The sequence below is a fragment of the Procambarus clarkii genome, chromosome 6 (assembly GCF_040958095.1).
Source record: "Procambarus clarkii isolate CNS0578487 chromosome 6, FALCON_Pclarkii_2.0, whole genome shotgun sequence".
Classification (NCBI taxonomy): Eukaryota; Metazoa; Arthropoda; class Malacostraca; order Decapoda; family Cambaridae; genus Procambarus; species Procambarus clarkii.
The window spans coordinates 4,920,241-4,942,378 of NC_091155.1; the positions used below are offsets into that span (position 1 = coordinate 4,920,241).

Here is a 22,138-nt window from a genome sequence, read left to right on the forward strand (position 1 = left end):
AAGGTTATGGATCTCTTGAAAAACACAACAATGGGAAACATTGATGAATGTCACAGACGGGTTCGATCATTGTTGCAAGTCAAACACTTCTTCGAATTCCTCTGAAGTTGGACTAGTGCCCAAGACGCAACAGGCATTTCCCCTCTGAATCGCAACACTGAGGCGCTGGAACAAGAAACTTTTTGCTCTCTGGTCTTTTGTAGCGCTGATCAATTTGTCCCCCAATTCCTTCAGGAACTTCAATGCACATTTTCCCCACGAACCGAGGGTCTCCGAGCCGATCGGAACAAAGCTGTAGCAGTGTGCTAGACCTCTGTATTTAATAATTTTCTGCGATTCCCTGAAAGAAGCAGCACCACCGCTTTCACGTGTGCTGTAGTGGAGGTAGGTACTGGCCAGTGTGGCAGCGCACGTGTAGTCCCATACCACTTGCTTACCATCCTTCCAAGGTAGCAAGGTGACCCCATCAGGGCGCTTCTGAGGGTCGTTAGGTCTGGATAAGTGTGGTTCTCTTTGTGCAGGGCAGCGGGCTGTGGCGAGGCTCCTCTTGATGATGTCGTTGACTTCTTCATGTCTTGCAATTTTACCCTGTGATTTACGACATACCAGACCATGACGACCATATTGGTCTGCCATCGCAGTTCCGCAGATGCACCTATGTTCGGTGAGGATGGGGGCGGCAAGGCAAAGGGCAACTCCAATGCGGAGAGCGTCATGACTGAGGCGAGTTCCCAGGGCTGCATTGGGCACAGCAAATAAAAAATCACCGGCGTGGGGGTGCTGTTACCGCTAGGAGGCGGGCTTTGTTTTCAGCATCAGCGTTGTCAATCATTGCTGTGACAGTCTTTTCCATTATGGGGCTATCCCAGTGGGCCTGCTTGTGGTCTTTTGGGACTTGTGGTCGGGGTTGAGGGTGTGCAATGGTGTCCCATTGTCTGGCTGCTTCGATGAACGTTTGATCATGAGTTCCCGCTGTCTCTCTCATACGCTCTGGTAGGATCTGCCCTACCAATTCGTTGGCTGCTGTACATGAGGATAAGAATGCTGGAAGTGCTACCTCAGTTGCCTTTCGTATGCCTATCCCTCCAAATCTCACTGGTAGTGTTGCTTGGTCCCACTGACTGTCATCTAAATCTAGGTTGAGCGCCTTCCTGAATATTGACCTGAGGAGCTCATCATATTGATTTAGAAGTGGGTTGCCAAAAGTTGGTGCACACCTTAAGAAGTATGTTAGCCTGGGCAAGGTAAGGCACTTTGTGAGAAGGTAGAGGGCATCGTGGGAGTCCAAGTCCCCAATTCTCTCTTCCATCCTCTTTAGGTCTCTAAACTTTTCGTCAAGGACTGCAGCAATGGCATTGTGGCCCAGAGGTGCTCCGAGTAGTGTGCTGTCGGTAGGTTTAACGACTGAGGCTTCTGGTAGAACTGATTTCACTGCTCTTATGATTACTTCACTAGATGCAATAATTTCGCACTTGGAGGGGCTAAGAACGAGACCTATGGACTCCCCCCGTGTCTTCACCAGCTGTAAGTCTTCTAGCAGGGAATCTTGTGTGCCTGCCAGAGTGCCATCATCCAGGAACCAGATGGTGAGCTCGCTGGACAGTCTGGTTGTAATTTCTCGAACCGCTATGCAAAAGAGGAACGGTGCAAGTGGGTCACCCTGTTGAATTCCCTCTGCTGAGGTGACTTCATGTTTGCCAAACAGGAGGGTTGAGTCTTTGCTGTAGCCTGCTGACACAAACGGGAGAATGCTTGGGCAATGTTCCTGGACTGCAGTGAGGATTGCTTCCCTTTTGACCGAGTTGAAAGCGTTTTTAAAATCTAATTTTACTACTGCCTGGTCTTCAGTAAGAGAGCTAATGTAGGCTCGTGCAGCATGAGCCGCTGCTTCACAGCCTTGGGGGACTCCAAACCCCAGCTGGTTGGGTTGCAGCATGGTGGCTGCTTCCGTTCGGATACTTCTGACAGCAGCCCTTGCAACTAGGCGGCGAAGGGTATTACCAACGGCAATATATATATATATATATATATATATATATATATATATATATATATATATATATATATATATATATATATATATATATATATATATATATATATATATATATATATATATATATATATATATAAATATAAATATATATATATATATATATATATATATATATATATATATATATAAATATATATATATATATATATATATATATATATATATATATATATATATATATATATATATAACCCTATACTTGCATAAACCACAAGTGAAGATTAACAATCTTTGGACAACACCCACCAGTGGGCCTCGAACCCAGAAAGCACAACTACCTTCCAGTACCTGCCATAACTAGTACGCCTTAACCCACTACACCATCAGACCCTACAAAAGAAGTAGAGACTTCGAGATATTTGAGGTGTATATATATCTCGAAGTCTCTACTTCTTTTGTAGGGTCTGATGGTGTAGTGGGTTAAGGCGTACTAGTTATGGCAGCTACTGGAAGGTAGTTGTGCTTTCTGGGTTCGAGGCCCACTGGTGGGTGTTGTCCAAAGATTGTTAAATATATATATATATATATATATATATATATATATATATATATATATATATATATATATATATATATATATATATATATATATATATATATATATATATAACTGACAACTCACACCCCAGAAGTGACTCGAACCCATACTCCCAGAAGCAACGCAACTGGTATGTACAAGACGCCTTAATCCACTTGACCATCACGACCGGACATAATGAGGTGATAGCCGAGGCTATTTGAACCACCCTACCGCCGGCACTCGGATAGTAATCTTGGGCATAGCATTTTACCAAATCACCTCATTCTTTGGGGCACACGTGAGGAACACAAATGCGAACAAGCCTGAATGGTCCCCAGGACAATATGCAACTGAAAACTCACACCCCAGAAGTGACTCGAACCCATACTCACATATATATATATATAAAATATGTATATATATATATATATATATATATATATATATATATATATATATATATATATATATATATATATATATATATATATATATATATATATATATGTCGTACCTAGTAGCCAGAACTCACTTCTCAGCCTACTATGCAAGGCCCGATTTGCCTAATAAGCCAAGTTTTACTGAATTAATATATTTTCTCTAAGTTTTTTCTAATGAAATGATAAAGCTACCCATTTCATTATGTATGAGGTCAATTTTTTTTTATTGGAGTTAAAATTAACGTAGATATATGACCGAACCTAACCAACCCTACCTAACCTAACCTAACCTATCTTTATAGGTTAGGTTATGTTAGGTAGCCGAAAACGTTAGGTTAGGTTAGGTTAGGTAGGTTAGGTAGTCGAGAAAACATTAATTGATGAAAACTAGGCTTATTAGGCAAATCGGGCATTGCATAGTAGGCTGAGAAGTGAGTTCTGGCTACTAGGTACGACATATATATATATATATATATATATATATATATATATATATATATATATATATATATATAACCCTATACTTGCATAAACCACAAGTGAAGATTAACAATCTTTGGACAACACCCACCAGTGGGCCTCGAACCCAGAAAGCACAACTACCTTATGTCCGGTCGTGATGGTCAAGTGGATTAAGGCGTCTTGTACATACCAGTTGCGTTGCTTCTGGGAGTATGGGTTCGAGTCACTTCTGGGGTGTGAGTTTTCATAATTAATTCATGAAAACTTGGCTTATTAGGCAAATCGGCCCTTGCATAGTAGGCTGAGAAGCGCGTTCTGGCTACTAGGTACGACATATATATATATATATATATATATATATATATATATATATATATATATATATATATATATATATATATATATATATATATATATATATATATATATATATATATAAATGGAAGGAAGTACCACCTCTAGCTGGAAGAAGGGGGACCCATAGCCTCGGAGGAAACCAAGCATAACGCATTAGAGGGAATGTTTAGATCCCCTCCAATACAGTTTCTGTGTGCTTTTCTCCTACCACCCCCTTCCTTTTTTATTTTTTGTGCTTTATTATGCATTAATATGCTTTATTATGCATTATTATGTATTATGCATATATATATATATATATATATATATATATATATATATATATATATATATATATATATATATATATATATATTATATATATATATATATATATATATATATATATATATATATATATATATATATATATATATATATATATATATATATATATATATATATTTTTAAATATGACCGAAAAAGTAAGATTAATAATTCTAACACGAATTTTCTCAATCTTTCGTACATTACGCTTCACTGTTGGAGGTAAATCAAAAATCACTTCTCCAAAATTCATTTTTATTTCTAGTCTGACGCGACACGGGCGCGTTTCGTAAAACTTATTACATTTTCAAAGATTTCACAAATACACAACTGATTAGAACTTACGTCTCTCTGATATTATATCTACATTTGAGTGAGGTGGGAAGGGTGATGTGGCATAACACAAGACAGAACAGGAGGGGATATTAATAGGGTATTAAAAGTATCAACACAAGACAGAACAGAAACAATGGGTATTGAATAGAAGTGTTTGTAGAAAGCCTATTGGTCCATATTTCTTGATGCTTCTATATTGGAGCGGAGTCTTGAGGTGGGTAGAATATAGTTGTGCAATAATTGGCTGTTGATTGCTGGTGTTGACTTCTTGATGTGTAGTGCCTCGCAAACGTCAAGCCGCCTGCTATCGCTGTATCTATCGATGATTTCTGTGTTGTTTACTAGGATTTCTCTGGCGATGGTTTGGTTATGGGAAGAGATTATATGTTCCTTAATGGAGCCCTGTTGCTTATGCATCGTCTCCTCACACAACCAGACCATCACCAGGCAAATCTTAACAAGCAGCACAGAAATTTTCGACAGATACAACAACAACAGGATACTCGACATCAGCGAGGCCCTTCACATCAAAAAGTCAAAATAAAAAATCAACAGCCAATTAACACATAATTACATTATACCCACTTCAAGACTCCAAACCAACACAGAAGCAAGAAGATACAACATGCAATGGTGGACACATTGATTCACTTGTTCATATCAATCATGTCCTGTATCACCTCATCTCAATCATGTTCTGTATCACCTCACCCCAATTGAATATAAGCATTGTCAGAGTATGTAAAATTGTCTTTGAAAATGTATGAAGTGTATTGCAAAACGCTTCTTGGCGTCAAAAGTAAATAAAGTGAAAATTAACTTTGGAGAGTTAATTTTTCATCTACCCTCGACAGTGAAGTAAACCATAAGAAATATTGAGAAGATTCTTGTTAGGATCATTAATCTTACCCTTTCGGTCATATTCAACAACATGTATACAAGAAATATTATTACCAAAATATACTAATATTAAAATGCACAAACCAGCAGCAAGTAACCAAGCTTTCTTGATAAAATATCGCTAAGATCTGATTCGAAATCAGATACACAAGGCAGAAAATGAGGTCAACGATAGCAAAGTGCAACTACTTCATGCTACAGACAAATGGAGACACCAACATCGACAAAGATCTCCATACTCGAATCGACCAAAACCTTGACATTCTTTCAGATCGACATCGCCACAAACCAGGATCATCAAGAAACTGATAACGTTATTCAGAGGACCTATGAAGATTCCTCGACCTAGAGATGGCTTCTTAAACCTTGTTGGAATCAACCTCACTGAGGACCAAGTCTCTCTTAAATCTGGGAATAAACTGTCACGTTATGTTCAAACCAAGTCAAATGGCCCTGAAAGTAGAGTTGGAGATCCTATTGGACGACATATTCGACCTTGAGACACAAAAGAAGGTTACCACCAAAGACAGCTTGCAAGTGGAACTTATTGCAAAAGGAGGAAAGAGGTAACTACAGAAGCACCATAGTGTCCCCCGAGCTCAAAGCGGCAACTAAGAACCTTTGTGAAAATAAGGAGATAGTTGTCAGGAGAGGTGACAAGTCGCCACTAGACGTTATTCTTGACTTTCGCGCACTTTCGAGCACTCTCGCGCTCCCGGAGTGCGCTTCATTTGTATTCACGTTCTGCTCTTGGCGGTGCGCTCGAGCATGAGGGCGAGTGTGCGCCGACACCAAAATGTGTATATTTGTTTCAGTTTTCTCACCTTAATTCTCGTGCTACGTCGTTCGTTTTGGTATCATTGTGTTCGCAATTAAATTCCATGGAGGTGTATATGCATATATTGTCCAAAATCCCGGCTCTTTGTCAAACCTCTCAACTGTCAATCAACTGATGTACAGGTTCCTGAGCCTATTGGGCTCTATCATTGTTGGAAATTTCCAACACTGATGCATCTCTATTGTATAACAATACACTATTGTTGTATATTAACCACAATATCAATTAACGTTACTTACTGTAATACTAACATCAATTAATATTTCTTTATCTGCGCATGAATTGTTGAAATTCTCACATCATAGAAAGGCAGGATTGCGTCAGATAATGTCTATCTAGGTACATTTATTGCCAATATGTTAGAGAATTGAATATGGTTCTCTACTTTTATCAGCATTCTGTATAAAAATTAGTTACTGATAATATAACTCCTAATGATCCAATAACCGAGTTATTAACTAAGATTATCACTAAATAACAGTTTTATCTGTTATATATAAATGCCATGAAAATATTTCCCATTTCTCGTTAATAAGGAAACGGTGCTTAATCAACACTATCTAGTGAGAATATAAACAATATAGTACCCTACAATTGCAACCCTATTCTTTTAGAGCATTACTTCAATAATTACATGGAAAAGTTGTTTCTCATCACTCACGATAATTTCCACGGGTTCCTTCCTTATTGGGAGCATGTGGTCACGAGGACGAATAATGAAACGGAATTACAGAAGTCGTCTTACAGCTAAGACACCAGCTTTCGTCTAAATTTAGCTAAGATTATTAGTAGTTCCTATATAAATTCACATATAAGATTTTCAAAGTGAATGATTTAATGCCAGAATTTATGGCTAAGTGTTTAAGGTGTTTTGCTCTTACTGTTGCTCAATATTTCATAATCTTTTAATATATTCATTATTTGAGTTATCATATCTTTGAATCTATATTAGTTTAGATTTGCCATGTTACTAACTCAACAATGAACTAGTGACGAACCACACTGGTTCCTAGAGATATATGAACTCCTAGAAATACCCCCCCCCCATGTTGATATTTGAGGCTTTGACTTTAATTAATTAATAATACAGTCTATTCATTATTTTCAAGTGATTGTTAAGTTAATTATCGTGCATAGGCACTGGTTCTATAGTGTCAATCTAATAATCACCTTTGTTTGTTTTCCCTCTTTTCTCAAAAGTGGGTGGTCCTTCGATTTATGTCAATCATAATAGTAATATAATTTCAATATATGAGTTAAAGTCCCAGATACCCAACATTTTGGTCCTTTTCGAACCGGATAGATAGCTTAGAATCAAGCTATTCTCAATCATTATTAATTAATCACTAACACCAATTATGTGTTAACTATTATTGGGCTATACAAATATTTTAATTTACGGCTGTCAGCAGACTGTCCATTATAGCCTAAATCAAACTCAATCCATAATTACTGATTCACTCAAGTCAGTGAATTCATTAGCATTTCAGGATCCAGTATACTAATACAAATTACTGATCCCATAAATCAATTAATTATTACTAACCCTGATAACATTATATTCCACAATTAGGAAGTACAGTCAGGTGTTAAATATTATTTACGGAAGTAGAATACTTGCCAAACACAATTAATACTCTTGTGTTCATTTAATTTCTTATACACATAATTTCTACCAGTGTATATATTATATAAAATTACAAAATCCAAAAGCATAGCACTATTTTGCACATTATTGCACCACATTTATTGTAGTTATTATACCAACTCAACAGAGGTAGGACATTTTAGAGTTGAAAGGTGGTGGAACAAAAATTACTCCCATTGTCAGTTTGAATTATACGGGGCATACCAAATAGTGAGAAAATCGTTCCAACTGCCTTATAATGGTAGATGCTCTAATGTTACGTAAAGCATACGCTTCAGGGAACCTGGTGGTCATACAGAGTACGGTAAACATATACATATTTCCGGATTTGGTACGGGGTAAAGGTCCGACACAATCCAGTACCACATGTGTAAAAGGCTCCTCTGGCACTACAATAGGGTATAATGGTGCTCGTGGCACAGTCTGATTAGGCTTACCAACAGTTTGACACACAACACAATTGTGGCAATATCTGACAACATCTTTTTTAAGTTTTGGCCAATAAAAAAGTTTACAAATCTTATGATACATACTGGTAATGCCTTGATGGCCTCCCATCAGGTCATCATGAGCAGCTTGCAATACTTGCTCCCTATACTCTGTTGGCACAACGAGCTGGGTTTTAGACTCACAATCATCTGATGAGGGAGTTCCTGATGGTCTCCATCTTCTCATCAGACATTGATCCTTGAAATAACAACCCGTATTCTCCTCCAAAGTATCAATGGAGTCGGCTGCTTCTGCATAACACTCAGCAAGACTGGGATCAGTACTCTGTAACTTACGCAAGGTCTGGAACTCTACAACTGGAGCGAGCGGGCAAGGAATTGGTACCTGGGCCACATCTTCCAGACCATCTGGGTCAGAATAAATTAGGGCTTTGGCACCGGCCTCACTCTCGACATCCATGTGAGCTAAAAATGTATCTTCATGGTCCACCTCCACCTCCCTGTCTGAAGGGGTCCTGGCCTCGAGAACATCCACCTTGGTAGTAGCAGGACTTACCACATTCTGCTTACCCATGGATCTGGTCACAACACAGGCTGGATAAATGACACCATCATCCGCCTCTGATTGAGCCAGTATTGCATTAGGTTTAGTATACATAACAGGACAATCGGTCCCACTAAATTGACACTTGTCAAAATCATTACCTACAATGATATCAATCCCAGGAATGGGCAACTGCTCACTGACTGCTACAGTGCACCAACCTGGTGTAATAGAAGAATTCAGGTTAACCTTAATTAATGGTACACGCTGGATATGCCCTCCAAGTCCCTGCAATAACACTACCTCTCCAGTCTCTTCTGTGCTAACATCAGTAAGAACACGGCGAGAAATTAAAGACTGGGAAGCACCAGTGTCCCTTAACAACTGGACTAGTTTCCAGGTTCCACTAGTACATAGTAGGGTTCCCGAATGTAGGTATGGATCAAAATTAGCCATCCACTTGGGCATGACTGGAGCAACATTGGCATTAATGGTTTGCAAACCCCTACTCAAAATTAGACCAGTTGGTCTCAACTCAGGGTGCAAAGCATAACATGAATTTACCACATGACCTCTTCTCCTGCAATGCGTGCAATACCTGCTAGTGGTCGGAACAGCCGAACCCACTGCAGGCTTAGGCACTACATTACTTGAGGGTGACAACCCTGTCTGTTTCTCAGATTTAGGCTTTACAGGAGAAGGGTTAAGGGAAGAAGGTGAAGTAGCTGGTCGAGTCTGGAAAACATGATTTTTATGAGCATAATGATTAGTTTTAGCATTAAAATGGTTAATTGGTGCTCTGAAAGGTACTTTAGTAAGTAGTTCATGCTCATCAGCTAGCTTGGCTAATTTGATAAGATCAGTGGTTTGTTTATTTTCAGCCATAAATAAAGCTAATTTCTCTGGTAGACATCCCACTACTTCCTCAGTTACTATGAGGTCTCTTAAAGTCTCAAACTCTGTAATATTAAGTGCTTTAATCCATCTGTCAAAGTGATTTAATTTTACTCTTACAAAGTCAGAAATAGTCTGGTCATGTGCTCTTTTTAAACTTCTGAATTTTATTCTATGTGCCTCTGGGATCTGCTGGTAAGCATTCAAAATACTCTGCTGAACAAATTTAAAATCGAAAGAATTCTCAGCCGGCAAAGATGCAAATACCTCTTGAGCTTTACCCTTAAATTGTCCTTGTAATATGCTAACCCATTGATCGACAGGCCAGTTCATGCTGACTGCTAGTTTCTTAAAATGCAAGAAAAATATTTCTGGACCTTCTTCATTAAACTTAGGTAATTCTACATGTTTACTGTACTTGGAAGAACTATTTGTACTCTCTGGATTATTACTAGTGTTACCTTGCCCTGCTGCAATTCTCTTCTGTTCTAACCTGTTATTATTTTCAGCCATACTCTGCTGAATTTCTAATTGTCTAGTCTGCTGCTCTGCTAGTCTTAACTAAGCCTCCAACTCAAGGTGTTTTGTCTGATTCTGCAACTCTAACCTCTGCTTGTCTGCTTCCAGCCTAGCCATTTCTAATTTAGTCTCCAACTCCAACTTTAAGATTGCCACCTTGTCACTTGACTCTTCTTCTAACTCTCCCAAACACTCTTCTTCAAGTCTCTCCTCCTCCACCAAGTGTGTGACAATCACTCTTAACACTTGAGCTTTCAACATTTTACTGGAAATAGCTAGGTTCAATTTATCAGCCAGCAATAACAAACCAGACTTCTTTAAGTCTTTAATTTTACCAAAATTTGGCTGATCTACCAGCGCAGCAACCTGATCCTCCATGGTTGGCTCAATAATCACAACTTACACTTGAAACAACACTGAAAATTATGCTTGGCCCCTGGCACAAGCTGAACACTTACCTCAAATCGTGAAGCGTTGAGAAGTTTTCACAGCAGCTCAGATTGAACAGATAATTTCACAGGCTTGATTAGGTGTCACTAGATAATCACAGAATACCTAGGAAGTCAATTGCTATTAATAATTAGCACTGTTAATTGTACAACATTACAGGGAATTAAGGCTTATTCTCCCGGACACAGGCCCTCATTTGTTACCACCCTTGAGACTAAACAAGGTTCTTCTCCCCGCAGTGCAATAAAGAAAAATAATAAATCGGCCTTGCCAACAACTGTCTAGGGGTAAATATACATCACTGCATAAAATGGAGAACAATATATTTATGCTTAGGGGGACAATCATAACAATATTTAAATGTATAATAGCCAGAAATATTCTTCAGCATGCAATATCATAGAATGAAATTAATTATTGAGACACGAGCAATATCACCAGAACATGGATTAATCAATAGTAATACTCATATCATCTAACCAGATAATTAACATTTATATGGGCTAAAATAACAGTAACCAATGACTTAACTTAAAACATGACTCCACCCGAATACAGCTGCCACGCTTCTGCCCACGCCTTGGTCCGCAGGCCAAGCGTCTACCAAAAAATCAACTAACCGTCCACACAAACATTGTGGAAATTCTAATAATAAAACGCAGTACTAATATCCAAAACATTGTTAAACTAAAGAGTAGTAAACACTGGTACAACATTCCATACAATAATACGGAAACCAAATATGGGAATAATCAAGGTAAAACTATAAACACTCGATTGACAACAATGTTCCCACACTGGCCATATCCAAATATGGTCAACCGCCCAAACGGAGAAACTACATGAGAAATTAACACCAAAAGCCTCACACAATATAATGTAACTCAGGCACACTACAGCATGCTATAATATATATATAACATACAAAATCTTATATCATACAACTGGATGCTATATTAAAGAACAAGACAATAAAGTAATATGAGAATCAAGAGTAATGGCAGAATCCTAGTGAGATTCGTAACAATTACATATTTCTATGTACATCTTTGAGTGTTACTGTAAGTTCACTACCCATCCAAGGCTGATTTTGAGTAGCTAAGCTAAGGAACACCTGTAGGGATACCATGGCACCACTCAAATCTTAGTTGCTTATTATTAGGTAGGTAGCTAACCTCCAAATGAGGTAAATTACAATCAGCCTCAAGAAAATATCAGGCTGTCAATAATTATACCTGCTCTACATAAAAGAGCAAGTACCATTGCTGTCCAAGTAGCTATATAAGCTCTATAAGGTTCAAACTTACAGCCAGAATGGCTACTCCAAAAAAAAACTGGAAGAATCTTGAAAGGTCTTCTAAATCACCTGTCAAGACTATTAAGAGTCAGACGACTCAAACAGTTACACAAATGTACTAGGTGTCTCAAATCACATAATGTTAATAGCTGTGACACCCCACTGAACACCTGCAATAGATGTAGAAGGGGCAAGCATCATGCTGCACTGTGCAAATTTGTCGAGACAAATTATGTCAATCCTAGAATAGGAGGTAGTGAATCTACACCAGTACAGTGCTGCAAGGTGCGAGAAGTTTACCGCATAATTTCACCAGCATCTCAAGTGGATGCAGCTTTGCCCACTGCCCAACTTCAAGTAAAGAACAAAGGAGCCAAGATCACCACTCGTGGATTATTTGATCAAGGATCCCAGAGAACTTTCATTACTCAGAAAGCGGCAGAGGCACTCAATTTACAACTAATCAGACAGGTAAAATTAAACCTGTCAGGGTTCATGATAAATCGAGGACCCAAAGAATACTCAGTAGTTCAACCGCTTGTACGACTAGGTAGTCATGTCAAGGTTATCCAAGCCACTGTTGTAGATCAAATATCTTTTGACCTAAATATTAAGGGTATGGAGCACACAGCCCACTTCCTGCAGGAACCTGAAATTAATTTGGCTGACAACTTCTGTTAATGTCTGACCACCTTAACATTGTAAATGTACTAGTAGGAGCAGACTACTATTACCAGTTCATAACTGGACATGTTAAACGATTGGGCATGAATATGCTCCAATCTGCAGGTGGCTACTTACTTACAGGTAAAGTTCTGAATGTGAACAAGCCTAGGCCTGTCCACAATAATAAATTAGTCAGCACTAAATCAATTCTCTAGCAACAAGCTAAAATGAGAAACACAGCTGAGTAATAAACCCAGATTGAATGTAGTACAATTGGTATTCGCCGAGATGTTTCATAGCTCTCAGTGGAAAACCAGTGGTCCATACCTAAACAAATACAAGTCACAGCGACCAAGCTATTGAATCCACTGCAGACCTAGAATTATTCTCGACAAGTAATAATTGACCACGTTCAGTCTCCCTAGGTAATTAATAATATTAGGCTAGAGAATCTAGCACTCCCTAGGTAATCAATAATATTAGGCTAGAGAATCTAGCACCCAATGCATCTAGCATTTCCTGAATTTAGCAATACTATGAAGTCATCAAGCAACTTCTATAATTATAAATTCACTAGGACCAAGGTCTACAATATCTGCGCTTAAAGTTTGCCAAGAAAACCTTATTAATTCAATGTTTTCTGCCTAAGAGTTAGTGAAAAATACTTTGCATTAATTTTTGTTTGAACTGTTTAATTCTCGTTTCTGCTTAATTAATGTAGGAGCGCAGCACGAACAAACTTGCAAACTTACCAATACGTAAGTGATTCTACAGAGAACTAATAACCTGTGATACGTTTAGGTTGGGAAAATGTTACAAATTATCTTTGAATATGATTAATCATGGCAGTAATTAAATTTCCAGCAACCTTAGGTTTCCTTTCGTTTAATGCATTATCATTAAACCGTAAGCATTGTTACTTAACATTCTTAATGAGCACAATATAGCTTACTTTTGAGTTAACGTAATATTTGAGCGCTCTAATGTTCCCCATGCTAATACGAGCACTGCTCACCATGATAATTGAACGCTACAATGCTCACCGGGCTAATTCGAGCACTGCTCACCAGAGAATCTGCCTAGATTCCGTGCTTAGCTATTCTTCAACAAGGATCTTGTACTAATAACTCGAGCTGATCTTACAGCTCACCTGTGAAATAACGTAATAATTGAGTGCCTTATTGTTCCCCATGCGAATTCAAGCTCAATATTTCTCGCCATGATATTTGAACGCTACAATGCTCCACCTCGTTCGTTCGAGCTCAATATAGCTCACTCTGTTAACTCTGTTAACGAGCTCAATACAGCTCCCAATGTTAATTTGAGTACATTACTGCTCACAATTTAGCTAGAGTAACTCCACTAAGAATTAGTGAGTTATCACTATTAGATTAGTCCTCTACTTAGGTAGGTTAGAAATTTAAACCATTTATTTAGGTAGGTTTAAGGACTTTAGTTAGTGTCAACTGAGTACTAGCCTAGTCTGTACTCACAATTAATTACAGTTGACTATACTTATAGAGACTGATTTAATAAACTCAATTCTCATCTAAAGTTGAGGATGTATTAATGAGTTTACAGTGTCAAGCCTATGAGCTGCAATTCAATTAGCTCATAAGTCAGAATGACTAGGCTACTAATCTCACTGTCGACTCAGAATCTTCCTTGATTTTAATGAACAAACCTTTTCAGTTCTCTAATATTACACTATTTTAGATAGTTAGCAACTTAGTTATACCATCAGTCGGAATGACTACTGCACGGCAGTACATATTAAATCAAATTTTCTCATTTGATTTTGGGGTGATCATGATGCTCCGTGATGTTATTGTCTAGTAACTCAATAGTTATAAGTCACAGCGATACAAGACAGTGACTTTACAGTAGTGTCAGAGTGTCCTTGATCTTGAATGACCCAATAACACTTTAATTACTGTATAATAATGTAGAATACAACTTATACAATAATGTTATCAGTTCTTAAGAACTTTTTCTGAGTTTGCCTACAATTCAGCAGCTACGTAATACAACCATTACATGTCACTGCGACCCTAGTTGTTGAGTTTATTTTAGATTTTAGAGAGTTCTTAATTACAGATAACTTAATCATTCATGTTCTTACAATGACTTAGAGTATTATCTGTCTCTGACAGATTCGGGACATCTGTTACTAACGTACTAACTTACTAATCCATAATATAACTTCGGAATGGGTACGTCAGTACTCAGAACTGCGACCTGAGAATTCCCCCCTCACCCCCCCCCCCGGAGTTATGTTGGAAATTTCCAACACTGATACATCGCTATTGTATCACAATACTCTATTGTTGTATATTAACCACAATATCAATTAATCTTACTAACTGTAATACTAACATAAATTAATATTTCTTTATTTGCGCATGAATTGTTGAAATTCTCACGTCATAGAGAAGCAGGATTGCGTCAGATAATGTCTATCTAGGCACATTTATTACCAATATGTTAGAGAATTGAATATGGTTCACTACTTTTATCAGCATTCTGTATAATAATTAGTTACTGATAATATAACTCCTAATGATCCAATAACCGAGAGTTATTAACTAAGATTATCACTAAATAACAGTTTTATCTGTTATATACAAACGCCATGAAAATATTTTTTATTTCTCGTTAATAAGGAAACGGTGCTTAACCCTTAAACTGCGCATGGCGTATATATATATATGCCCTGAGTAACATGTCCCACGGTGCGCATGGCGTATATATACACCATAGGGTGCCAGGCCCAATTCAAACGGCCCGCGGCTACACAGGGTGCACAGTAGCTTCCTCAGGGCTCTTGTAAACAGACGCCATTTAAAAAAAAAAACGTGGGCAATATTCTCAGGTGTGAGAGGCACAGTACTGTTTGAGCAACCAAGGCTGGCGCACGCAGCATGAGCGAACAGCATTGCTGTTCAGCTTGTGGCCACAGCATCGCCGAAAAATGTCAAAATAAATATATAATTGTTATTATTTATTATGACATTATTATAGATGACCCATGACTGTGATATAAATAACCAGGGTTGTGATAATAGCAGGATTGTTGTAATAATTAGCACAGTGGGAGGAGTGATGCTGAGAGACGGAGGGAGACAGCATCGTTTACTGACTGTGTGGCTACCTGTTATTGTTTGCATTCACCATACCAGCTCAGTGGTTCTCTATGGTGAACACAAATGTAGATACTTATATATAATGTGTGTATTAGTGTAATAACAGCAAAAGGATTATGCTGGAAGGAGCCATATGGGTGACGGAGGTGACTTCGTCTGCACGATTTGTCTAGCTGTTTAGAGGGTGGCCACATTGCTCTTTGGGCGCACTACAAGCTTAGGTGTACAGTTACGGTGCATAAAACATGTAGATACAAATATATAATATGTGTATATAGGGTAATAACACTGCAAACAGTATTGTTGGGGGAAGAAAGTTTAGTGCGTGTGATCTTGAATGAGTGAGGGAGCCGCCAGCCGCCATCTGTGTATAGCGACGACTCTTAGTGCCTGAACTAACTATATCAGCTTAGCTGTACAGTTGTGGTGAACAAAATATATACATACTTATATATAACGTCTGTATATAGTGTAATAACACCACAAATGGTATTGTTGGGGAAGAAAGTTTAGTGCGTGTGTTGAGGGAGTGGCAGCGAGTGGCTGGCTGGTGTGTGGCGGTAACTCTTCGTTGCTTTTCGACTCTCAATACCAACTTAGTGGTTCGTTATGGTGACCAAAACATGCAGATACATATATATAACCTGTGTATAGAGTGTAATAGCAGCAAAACTATATGTTTATTGTTTTATAAACTTAATAATTGAATCACTAATATGCACATCATACTTTTGAGTATAGCGATTATTCACCACTTTTATTATATAAATATATTTTAATACACACTATTGAATAATATTACTGCAAAAAAACTAAGAAAAAATCAATCGGAGACATTGAAACAATTAGGTAATAATATTTTTGTGGCAACTCCCACCTGTCAGCACGGGTGACGCTGACCAAGTCTGACGACCGCTCTGTCAACGCCCACTTTTTGCCAGACTTCCTCGGTCAATTGCGCCCAAAATATGTCACCTACGATTTTTTTTCCCGTGCTTAGGGGACACAAATTAACATGTTTAGAAGACGAAAAAAAAAATTTGATTTTTTTTTTCTTGCGCACAGGGGTGTAAATGTCCCCAGGACCCCTGAGCAGTGTAAGGGTTAATCAACACTATCTAGCGAGAATATAAACAATATAGTTCCCTACAATTGCAACCCTATTCTTTTAGAGCATTACTTCAATAATTATATGGAAAAGAATTCTCCGTGATTACTAAATTCTATTGTGAATGCGAGGAGGGGGTTGAGGGAGACGCGAGCGGCCAGCCGCCATTAGTCCTCACGTGTTCGACTAGCGATCAGGAAGGGAAGACGCGTGGTGGTGTGACTGAAGAGTTTCCAACATTAATTACATTGCAACTCCACCAATAGTCACCAATTACCTCTCCACATGTTCTACAGTGGCCTACCAGTTAAATAGCATGTCCTTATCTACCCTATCAATTCCTTTGAGATTCTTGTATGTGGTGATCATGTCCACCCTAACTCTTCTGTCTTCCAGCGATGTGAGGTTTAATTCTTGTAGCCTTCCCTCGTAGCTCATACCTCTCAGCTCAGATACTAATCTGGTGGCAAACCTTTGAACCTTTTCCAGTTTAGTCTTATGCTTGACTTTAGATTTAGATTGGTCTGACATAGGTGGTATACAAAGTTCTTAATGATTCCTTACACATGATTCTAAATGCCGTTCTTAAGTTGGCCATCCTTGCATATGCTTCTGATGTTATCCTATTGATTTGGGCTTCAGGGGACAGGTCTGGCGTGATATCAACCCCCCAAGTCTCTCTCTCTCTCTGTGACTCTTGAAGAATTTCACCACACAAATGATACCTTGTATCGGAACTCCTGCTCCCTACACCTATCTTCATTTGATTGGGTTAAACTCTAACAACCATTTGTTCCACCATCCCTTCAGTTTGTCTAGATCTTCTTGAAGCCTCAAGCAGTTCTCCTCTGTCTTAATCCTTCTTATAATTTTGGCATCGTCAGCAAACATTGAGAGAAATGAGTCTATACCCTCCCGGAGATCTTTTATGTATATATTAGAAATAGGATAGGACCGAGTACAGAGCCCTGTGGGACTCCACTGGTGGCTTCACGCCAATCTGATGTCTCACCTTTCACTGTAACTCTTTGTTTCCTATTGCTTAGATACTCCCCTATCCACTGGAGCACCTGACCAGTTACTCCTGCCTGTCTCTCCAGCTTATGTACTAGCCTCTTATTGGGTACTGTGTCAAAGACTTTCCGACAGTTCAAACAAATGCAGTCCGCCCAGCCTTCTCTTTCTTTCTTAATCTTTGTCACCTGGTAATAGAATTCTATTAAGCCAGTAAGGCAAGATTTACCCTCCCTGAACCCTTGTTGGGGATTTGTCACGAAGTTCCTTCTCTCCAGATGTGTTACTAAATTTTTTCTCACGATCTTCTCTATCATCGAGCATGCTATACAAGTTAAGGAAACTGGCCTGTAGTTCAGTGCCACTTGTCTGTCTCAATGTTTGTATATTCGGACCACATTAGCCGTCCTCCATATTTCTGGTAGGTCTCCAATCTCCAGTGATCTACTATACACTATGGAGAGTGGCTCCATGAAGCCACGTGCTTCTGCACACTCTTTCAATACCCATGGTCAGATCCTGTCTGGACCAACAGCCTTTCTCACATCCAGATCCAACAGGTGACTCTTGACCTTATCTCTCGTAATTTCAAACTCTTCCAAGGCCGCCTAGTTTACTGCCGCCTCTCCTAGCGCAGTGACCTCACCTTGTTCTCTTTTAAAGACCTCCTGGAACATCGTGTTGAGTTCTTCCACACACCTCTTTGTCATTCTCTGTATACCTATCCTCGCCTGTTCTAAGTTTCATTACCTATTCTTTCACTGTTGTTTTCCTCCTGATGTGACTGTGGAGTAGCTTTATTTCGGTCTTAGCTTTGTTTACTATATCATTTTCATATTTTTTCTCTGCTTCTCTTCTCACACTAACATACTCATTCCCGGTTCTTTGGTACCTCTCTCTGTTTTCTGGTGTTCTGTTATTTCGGAAGTTCCTCCACGCCCTTTTCTTCAGTTTCTTTGCTTCTATATATTCCCTATTAAACAATGGATTCTTTTTTGCTTCTCGGATTTTTCTCTTCGGTCTGGGATAAACCTGTTTACTGTCTTCTGACACTTTTGGGGGACATAGTTCATCATGTCTTGTACAGATTTAGCTGTGAGGTTTGTGTCCCATGATATATTCCTTAGGAAACTTCTCATCTCTTCATAATTCGGCTTTCGGAATGCCAGCCTTTTGTTTCCTAGTTCTTTTTTGGGAGGAGATAAATCCTAGCTATACCAGGTACTCAAAGATCAATGCACTGTGTTATGATCTCAGCCTGCAGGAGAAACGAGTCTCCCTTCTTGAGAGTTATTCAGCAAGCCTGACCTAACTAGAAGGTCTAGCAAGTATTGAGGTGATAACGCATATGTAAAATAGTTGGTTGGATATGTGTAACAGTTTGAGATTATGGGCAATGCAGAAGAAAATAGATAAATGACTGGCTAGGAGATGTGGACATTTTGCTGGAGGCGTGAGGCTCGCTTCTGGAGGACCTTGACCTCACTTGAGTGCCAGACATCGCAGGGGGAAGCCGCGCTCCGTTGAGCTCCCGTCAGAAGGGAACCCCTAGTGATATATCTCTAAGAGAAGAGAAGTGTGCAGACGTGCCAGCTGTGGAATCGAGCTGGGGACGTGTGGTCTCAAGTCGTGGACGATAATTAGTGAATATTAAGCCGCCCGGAGGCATTATTGTGGGCGTGGGAGCGCCCTGACCAGACGCCGTCAGAGGGAAAGCGCCCTCGACCAATTAATCTGTGGTAAGCACAATATACGCCAGTTCATAGTGATCGCTTGTAGTTGGTCGTGTGCCCAGCGACAGTAGCGATGTTTATTTATAAGTTAGACATATTTTAATAAGGCAGAAAGCCTGAAATAAGAGAGTGGAGAGGGAGGAACACGGAGCGACGTCCGTCCCCTCTGAGCGCTGGCGGACGACTGAGGGAGCCTGGCTCCGGATGTAGGAAGACCCTCCCAGCGAGTGAGGACCGCCGCCAGGCGAGGTGGAGTATGGACCCGCCCAAAACGGGGGAGTCCACTCTCACTGTATGTAGAGGACAGATAGAGGTTTGAGGCAAGCATATTGTGCGGTTATTTTTGTTTATGTGTTAAAGGGGAACATTTTATTGGAACGTCGATGGGTTGCAGGTTTGTCTTTTGGGGAAGAAGTTGCTGAGAACTTCGAAGCCAGCAGATGATGTAGCTGATGAGACTCCAAGGTAGTGGAGCAGAGGACCTCGAGCTGTGAGGAGAAGCAGCAGTGAAGAGGAGTGTCACGTGCTTCTGTAGAGGTGGTGTAGCAGCCAAGAGAGCTGTGGAGGAACCTAGCAGAAGGGTGAAGCACCGTAGTTACTCAAGGAAACTTCATGATAGCAGCCTGGAGGAGCTGCAGAGGATCCTGGTAGTGAAGCCCGGAAGAACCTAAGGATATTAGGGTTGTGAACTTCCAGAGGTGGAAGGGGAAGTTCTGGTGGATTACTAGTAGGGAGTTGATAATGTTTGGTTGTCATTAGCGTGCAAGACGCAGTGAGAGGTGAGTGACTGTTGGCATTCTTATGTCAAGGAGTTTTTTTATACTGAAGTATCAATTAACATTTGTACTGGTATATGTTATTGCATTCAAATGCTGATATTCTATATATACATTATCTTGCTGATAGTGCAACAGTGTATGTAGGCTTGACCAACTTGAGGAGGTTAATAGTATCAGGTGGTGAACCAGGAGATAGGATACCACTGGATAAGCTGATAATAGAGTTCTGATGGTATTGGAGTGCAACCTGATTGTGATATTATAGAGTATAGGATTCATTATTATTATATGTGTGTATGTATCGTGTATGTGCTTTGTCCAGTAAATGTGTCACAATTTGCTGGTGTTTGCCCTTGTCCTAGTGAGGCTTCCCAGGAGGTAGTAAAGAAGGAGAGAGAAAGAACCAAGAACCACTGCTGTGGACAGGGTAAGAGGTAATACTAGTAAGTCATAGGGGATTGAGGAGATCGTATCTCATAAGGAGAGAGTGGGGAGTCACAGCGGCTCGAGTGGGTGTGTGCACGTGACAACGAGGCTAAGTGTTGGAGCTGCATCCCCTAAACGTGTGACGTTTGAGCCCCTCTCCAAGAGCCAGAAGCGCCAAGGGTGATCTCCTAGTATAAGCACTCTGCCGAGTTGTGGGTTGGGTTGTCCATAGAGAAGGATCGACGACGACAACACCAACCAACCCACAGTCTGTAAGAAATTGGGGGCCTGTGTCCGGGAGAGTGAACTGACACACCCACACCCTGTCCAAGAGTGGATTTGTACACCCTTGCTGAAATAGATAAACTGTGTGAACGCAGGTGTATATTCTCTCTTGGGAAGACTCACAGGACAAAGATGGATAAGGTGCAAGCGTTTGTGGAGTCAGGCAAGCCTGAGGATTTGGAAGGTTGCACGAGGGATCAATTGAAACAGATAGCAGAAAAATGTGGCATCAGGTTGAAAGCATCTAAAGTAGCTGGGATGAAGGATGAGATCCTTAGACAATTGAGAGCCAGAAGTGAAGCGGCAGAGCAAGGAGCCCAAAAAGGAGCTGAAAGTGGAAAGGAGGATGATGGGCAGGATGAAGTGAGATCCCAGGGATCGAGTAGGAGCAGCAAGAGTAGCCGCAGTAGTAGGAGTAGCCGAAATAGGAGCTTGGAGAGATTCCAGTTAGAGCTCCAGATCCAACAACAGCGTGAGGAGAGACAGTTCCAGCTGGAAAAGATGAAATTAGAACTCCAGATGAAAAATGAAGCCGAGAAGGAAAAAGAGAAAACCAGGCTGGAAGTAGAAAAAGAGAAAACCAGACTGGAAGTAGAAAAAGAGAAAACCAGAGTAAGAGAACTGGAGTTGGAACAGGAGAAAGAAAAAGAGAAAGCAAGACTAGAGGTCGAAAAAGAAAAAGCCCAGGTCGAAAAAGAAAAAGAGAGAACAAAACAAATGCAGATAGAAGCGAATAGAACCTTGGCTGAGCAGAGGATTGAACATGGGTTGCCAGAGAGCACCACCCAGGTATCACACCCACCAGAGGTTAGGGTTAGGGAGAAGGACATTCCCTTGTTTGTGCCCGAAGAGGCAGAGAGCTTCTTCGAGCATTTTGAGAAAGTAGCCAGTATCAAGGAGTGGCCACAGGAGGAATGGGCCCAGCTGGTCCAGTTAAGATTGACCGGTGCAGCCAGGGAGGCATACAC

At 39.8% G+C, this 22,138-nt stretch overlaps 1 protein-coding gene across 1 annotated transcript in view; it reads left to right on the forward strand.

Annotated features, from left to right (window-relative positions):
* The first annotated feature begins 5,824 nt into the window (after positions 1-5,824).
* LOC138354730 (uncharacterized protein PF3D7_1120000-like) overlaps positions 5,825-22,138 on the forward strand; it is a 37,145-nt gene continuing 20,831 nt past the window's right edge. Inside the window, exon 1 of the mRNA XM_069309196.1 lies at positions 5,825-5,943. Coding sequence (XP_069165297.1) covers positions 5,825-5,943 — 119 coding nt within the window. The remainder of the gene's footprint in view (positions 5,944-22,138) is intronic.